The 6,542-nt window shown below is 42.1% G+C and overlaps 1 protein-coding gene across 4 annotated transcripts; it reads left to right on the forward strand.

The window, feature by feature from the left end:
• The first annotated feature begins 1,409 nt into the window (after positions 1-1,409).
• On the forward strand, positions 1,410-5,869 carry Med7 (mediator complex subunit 7). 4 transcript variants are annotated; one of them, XM_055620661.1, is made up of 2 exons: positions 1,410-1,468; positions 4,910-5,869. In XM_055620661.1, exon 2 carries the CDS (start codon positions 4,927-4,929, stop codon positions 5,626-5,628), a length of 702 nt encoding a protein of 233 aa, XP_055476636.1. In that variant the 5' UTR covers positions 1,410-1,468; positions 4,910-4,926; the 3' UTR covers positions 5,629-5,869. The 4 variants fall into 4 exon arrangements, with proteins under 4 accessions (XP_055476636.1, XP_055476635.1, XP_055476638.1 ...); XM_055620660.1 differs by lacking the exon at positions 1,410-1,468 and adding an exon at positions 1,475-1,765; XM_055620663.1 differs by lacking the exon at positions 1,410-1,468 and adding an exon at positions 1,800-2,000.
• The last annotated feature ends 673 nt before the right edge of the window (positions 5,870-6,542 follow it).

Raw genomic sequence — 6,542 nt, forward strand, 5'->3', positions numbered from 1 at the left:
GAAGACTGGGTGGCATTTTCTTGTAGCTTCCCAGATAAAAGGACAAGAAGGAAATGGCTTTTCGGTTGCTTGCCCTCCCTCTCACTGGCAACTTCATCTGTCCTGTTCCTGTGTCATTCCTTCGCCAGTATTAGAACCAAAACTTCTTTGGGATTCCAACATAGACTGAAGACCTGCAGTTCTCCAGGAATCCTCCAGGCGTCCAGTGCCAGATGGGGTCTGCTGAGACATCCAGCCCCTTGGACTGAGCAACTAAAGGATTTTCAGCCTTTGAGCCATTGTTGGACTATTTGGACTGTATCCTGTAATAAGTCATACACTCATATATGTATATGTGTATACACACATTCATTTTATCAGATTTGTTTCTTTAATATATACTAACATACTAATATACTTTCAGTAAGATAATAATTCTATGGGTAGATGAAAAAAGCAAAGAGCCCTTACCTTTTAGAGATGCATACCGGACTAGAGATGAAATTATGTGGAGCATATTTCTGTCGAAGCTGGTGGTGAGTAGACTGTTCTTTTGCTTTTATGCCTGCAATTCTCCACATATTTAAAGAAAGAAACTGGGAAATTCTTGTGTGTGAAGCAGAGCTGTTTTATCAGAACATTCTTATCTTTTAATTTGCAACATGCATTCTTAAGACTCCCATGAATTAGGACATTTGTTAACAATTCTCGTGGGAGGAAAAAAAGAAGCCTAAATGGAAAGTTTTGTTGATGGGCCTGATGATGGCACATTTCTGTAGTCCCAGCTCTCCTGTGGCTGGAAAGGACAGCCTGGGCTACAAGTGAAATTGGCCCCTCCCTCCGTTTTCAAAAACCACATCATTTTTTTTTTTCATTTGTTAATTTGTGAAAGAATTCTGATTGACATCTTCGAATTCCTAAATGAAAATAGAAGTGAACGGAAGAGGGGAAGTGGAGAATTTGGATGTTATTCTCAATCACGTTCACAAATATCTGCACATAAGTAAGTAAATACAGAAAATAAATATATATAAACGAAATGTATCAGAGTACAATCTTGTTTTAAAAACATGTTTTATGATGAGGTTGGCATTGATATAATTTTTAAATATACTGTTTATCTGTATTTTCCGACTTTTTCATAAGGCAAGTGAATTCCTTGTTTAATTTTAAGAGTCTCATCTAAAACTGGGAGCGGCGGGGAATGGAATTGATAGACAGTACTTTCTTTTACAGACAGCAAGTACGAACAAGGACTCCCCTGACCTGACCTAAATAAACAGACGAGAAGATCTCCTTTTCCCGGGAGGAGCGGGAGATGCGGGAGTGCGCATGCGCACTAGCTTTAGGGCGGGAGTAGGACTTGTTATAGGACAGCCACGGTAGCCAATCAAAAACCAGCGTCAGAGGCTTCTTCCTGAGAAGGCAACCGGAAGTTGTGCTTCCGCTGCGCTGAGGAAAAGCCGCTACCGGAAAAGCAAGAGCCGAGGTGAGCGGCGGCGGCGGCGGTCGGTGACCGCAGCCCGAGCTTGTCTCTCCGCCCCTTTGGTTGCGTCTCTACGGACGTGGAGCGCCGAGGTCCGGCGCGGGGCGGCCCGGGAAGCCCGGGCTCGCCTTCCTCCCGCGTGCCCGAGCGGAGCCTCCGGGGTCCTGAGGCGGCCGCTCCGGGCTTCCCGCCTTCAGGACGACGAGCCGGACTGGAGCTGGGAGGCCCGAGTTCTCGTCCCCACGCCGCCGGCTTTTAACGCTCCGTGGCCGTAGCGGGGACCGTGCCCTGTCGCCACTGGTAAAATGAGGATAGCCGCCTTGGGGGCGCGGGGGAGGGAGAGGAGGGGAACCCCGAGCGGATCCCCAGTCATCATTTTCCGGACTTTCGGAGGGGTTCCAATCACGGGGGACAAGTGTTTCCCCCCCACCCCAAAAGCGCAAGCACTGGAAAGTGTGAACTTTGTTAGTGTTGCTAAGTTACGGCCTCCAGCAGCCTCGAAAAGTTCAGTTTAAACCGGCGATGGGCGGTTTCTGTAAGTTACGGCTCTTCCTTTGGATGCTTCGAGACTTTAGTAAAAAGTTACGGGCGAGGGGTGTTTGCACATTGGCGCTAAACGAAAGAAAAAACTTGAAATAAGAATTCCCGTTGTACCGTTTACCAGCATTTTTTGGTCTAATGCACCCCCGTTCTGCACGTTGGGAATTGGCTTCTTGTCGCTCAAATCAAGTTGGGAATAGTTGTGCCGTTATGAAGATCAAGCGACGCTCACTTACTAGAGACCTTTGGAAAACTGCGGGTTTAGTGTGGGTGTGGTGAAAGGAATCGCAAATCCCCAACTTCAGAAGCCCCCAGTGAATGAAATTCAGGCCCAGTGTTGACTTGCATTGGCTGCAAATAGACGTTCGTGTTTTAGGTATACACGCTGACATACTTAGTCCAGACAGTTGGACAATCTGAAGAATTTGAAGTGGCTGTCCTCAGATACAGTCCAAGTGTAAAACTGGTACGGAACCCATGTTACTTCCCCAGTTGTTGGACAGTGGTGTTATCTTGAAACTCGGATCAGCGTGAAAACGCACTCAGGAATCTCCTCTTTGGATAATATAGTTAAACTCAAACTGGAATAAGTAGAGGTTATTTTGACCATTTGAAGTTGCAGCGTTGGGACTTAGGTTTTAAGTTTATGCAGGGAAAGGTGCAAAATGCTAACGTGTTAATAAAATTCTACCTGGGGCTTCCTTCAGAAACCTTGGATGGTACTAGTATGAAATTTAACAATGGTGATTTTTATCAAAATGTTTACAGAGTTTGAAGTGTTTGGTTTTGGAAACCAGTGCATAACGAAAAGAAAATTGATTGTATATGAGGTTGAGAGGCACCATATGTAGTTTGGCTGTGGGAAAGTGTAGTAAATAAATAAAGCATATGACATTTGTACATTAATGTTCTTGCTCAGGGTAGGTTCCAAGGTATGTCTACCCTCCCCACACCCCCAAAAAAATCAAACATGAAGAATAGTAATCACGTACCATACAAAAGCAACCCAAATATAGACCCTTCTCTTTTTTTAGTATATTTGTTCTTTGAGAATTTTATACATAAACACAGTGTTTTGATCATACCCACCTCTCCTGTAATACTTCACAGATCACCATATCTTCACAAACTGATGTACTTTTAAATTACTTACTTAGTTTAAAAGATGAATCTTCAACACAGGCTGACCCAAAACTATGTGGCCCAAACTTAGCTTGAACTCACAGCTACATGCTTCTCAATCACTAGAACTACAGCATGAACCACCATATCTAGGGCAGTTAGGTCTAAAAAAAAAAAAAAAAAAAAAATTAAATAGCAATAAAAGTCCTGCCAAACTGTGGTGGATTCTGCTGCATTGTTCCCACTTTGTCCAATTCCCATTTGTCAGCCTTCCTAGAACATGTGTATCCTTAGTGCTAGCATCTCTTTTCTAAACAAGCAGAGCAAATCTAACTGGCAGGCAGGAACAACAGGTGAGAAGGACTTGAAGAGATTCAAAACAATTGTAGGATTTCCAAGTGACCCTGTTTTATGTTCTCGAAATTTCCTTCCTAGGTGAAGTTCACATACCTCCACTTGTATATATATTTAGATACTAGAGATTGTTTCATGGCTCTCATTGCTATTACCTTCACTATAATGAAATTGACTGCAGCATTTTATTTTTTTATTTTTTTGCTTTTTTTGAGACAGGTCTTCTCTGTGTAGTCTTGGCTGTCCTAGACTCACTTTGTAGACCAGGATGGCCTCGAACTCACAGAAATATGCCTGCCTCTGCCTCCCTGAGTGCTGGGATTACAGTCCTGCAGCACCACTCCCAGCTGATGGCAGCATTTTTAAGTCTGATTCAGTTAAGTAACAAACTATCTGATGAAAGCCTGCAGTGTTTTGGGTGAAGAGTCAAGAGCCAGGATACAGCAGACCATAGGACCAGAGCAATTTTTGGGATGAGGAAATGGTACCTCATCACAAAGTAGGTTTAAATGGGAAAAACCCAACATGTTGCCATGTATGGTGATTGTACAGTAAAAATGAGTTTACTAAGCCGGGCGTGGTGACACATGCCTGTGATCCCAGCACTCAAGAAGGCAGAGGCAAGCAGATCACTGAGTTCAAGGCCAGGTTGGTGTATAAATTAGTCCAGGACAGCTAAGGCTACACAGAGAAACCTGGTCTGGAAAAAACAAAAGAACAAAAAAAGAGCTTACCAGTGTTCATTATCAGCTACAGAATTGCCTTCATACTTGAAACCTGTGTAATCATAACTGTTGCTATCACCAAGTGGACAGAGGGCAGACCTTTTTGGAAGACAGTCTTTGGTGTATGTCTTTCTGCACCTTCCCTGCTCTGTCCCATGAGCTTAACTGTTTTGTTTTTTGTTTCTTTTTTTTGTCCTTCATGAAGATGCTTCTTCCTGCCCCTCTAGGGTGAAATTAGAACACCTGTTGTCTTGACTGGCTGACAAGTTCTCAATTTTCAAGGCATATCTCCCATTAGGAAGCTTGCAGATTATGTGGTCTCAGTGAACTTATGAACATCATAGTTGGTGTTGACCAGACTGACCTGTAATTTTTTTTCCTCGTCAGTGAAGCTTCTTGACACAGTGACAGATGCCACTAGAGCCTCTGCTTCCATGCTGTCCCTCCTCTTTTATTTTTCAGTATACTTTTCCCAGGTCTATGTTTGAGAAATAAACAGGTGCTGGAGGTCTTTTATGGGTGTTAACAATATAATATTTAATTAGAAAAGAATTAGTAACTATTCCCTATTGTAAATGTTAACTTTACAGTCTAAGATTGTCTTGGCTTGGACCCTATACTGTAAGAAGAAGGAAGAACATAGCGCTGAAGTCACTAATGGGGGGTTATAAATCTGCTCTAAATCTGTGTTCTGTTTCTTTAGGTTCTTGATTGTCCACAATGGGTGAACCCCAGCAAGTGAGTGCACTTCCACCACCTCCAATGCAGTACATCAAGGAATATACAGATGAAAATATTCAGGAAGGCTTAGCTCCCAAGCCTCCCCCTCCAATTAAAGACAGTTACATGATGTTCGGCAACCAGTTCCAATGTGATGATCTCATCATTCGCCCTTTGGAAAGTCAGGGCATTGAACGGCTTCATCCTATGCAATTTGATCACAAGAAAGAACTGAGAAAACTCAATATGTCTATACTGGTTAATTTCTTGGACCTTTTAGATATTTTAATAAGGAGCCCTGGGAGTATAAAACGAGAAGAAAAGCTAGAAGATCTTAAGCTGCTGTTCGTACATGTGCATCATCTTATAAATGAATATCGACCCCACCAAGCACGAGAGACTTTGAGAGTCATGATGGAGGTCCAGAAACGTCAACGTCTTGAAACAGCTGAGAGGTTTCAGAAACACCTGGAACGAGTAATTGAAATGATTCAAAATTGCTTGGCTTCTTTACCTGATGATTTGCCCCATTCAGAAGCGGGGATGAGAGTTAAAGCTGAGCCAATGGATACTGATGATAACAGTAACTGTCCTGGACAGAATGAACAACAAAGAGAAAATTCAGGTCACAGAAAGGACCAGATTATAGAAAAAGATGCTGCCTTATGTGTCCTAATTGATGAAATGAATGAAAGACCATGAAGAGTATTTTTTTTTTTCCTTTTAGTAAGAAGCATCATATATTAGTTTATTTTCTCTTGGATAGTCTTAAGAGGTATACTAAAGATAAAGAGACTTTTTTTTTCAATTGAAATGGTGTGGGTGGTAATTTAACATTAAACATAGGCAAGCAAGTATATTTGAGTAATAACGCAGAATGTTTGCTATTGTATGGGATAGTCCTATTTTTGGAATTGTAATAAAAACTCAAAGTGATCGTGAACTGTCATTCTTAGAAGAAAGTTATTTGTTTTTAAGACTACTAAAGGGCATCGAGATGTGCATGGGAAATTATAAAATATTTTGACTTATTCCAAAACAATATAGGAACTTTATTTTCCTAATGAAAGCTCCCCTCCTCCCCATCATAGAATATTTGTTAGGGCCCACTCTTTGCCCGAGGCAGGTAAATCTTTGGTCACTAAGTTTATTCATTCTTTTAGTCATTAATATATCTATGTACTAACTATTTTGTTTCTAATTATCTCTCTCTCTCCCCCCCCCACTGTTTCCCTCTCTCTCCCTGTGTGTGTGTGTCTGCAGTGCTTGCAGAGGCTAAAGGAGGGTGTTGGATTCCCTAGAGTTAAGGTGGTTGTGAGCCATTTCTAGGGGTGCTGAGAACCAAACTGGTGCTCTGCAAGAGCAGTACATACTCAGCCACTGGGCCACTCTCCAGACCCTACATTATTCCTTTAAAACTGATTTTAGCTCTTAAATCTGGAAGCTTGCAATGGAAAAATGTTTGGTGGGAGAAACTGCTAAATGTTTACCGAACATTCTTGTTTTCTTTTGAGATATGTGGCTGAGATGTAACTGGCCAGCCATGTACCACACAGTGCCATACATGTCTGTGAGGCCATGTGACTATATTCTACTTAAGATGGTAAAAGTTAAAT

Source organism: Psammomys obesus, unplaced genomic scaffold, assembly GCF_907164565.1.
Source record: "Psammomys obesus unplaced genomic scaffold, mPsaObe1.curated_primary_1811, whole genome shotgun sequence".
Lineage (NCBI taxonomy): Eukaryota > Metazoa > Chordata > Mammalia > Rodentia > Muridae > Psammomys > Psammomys obesus.

What these genes read in the sequence shown, in the direction of transcription:
- Med7 (XM_055620661.1), top strand. Translation starts at nt 4,927, where the DNA reads ATGGGTGAACCCCAGCAAGTGAGTGCACTTCCACCACCTCCAATGCAG.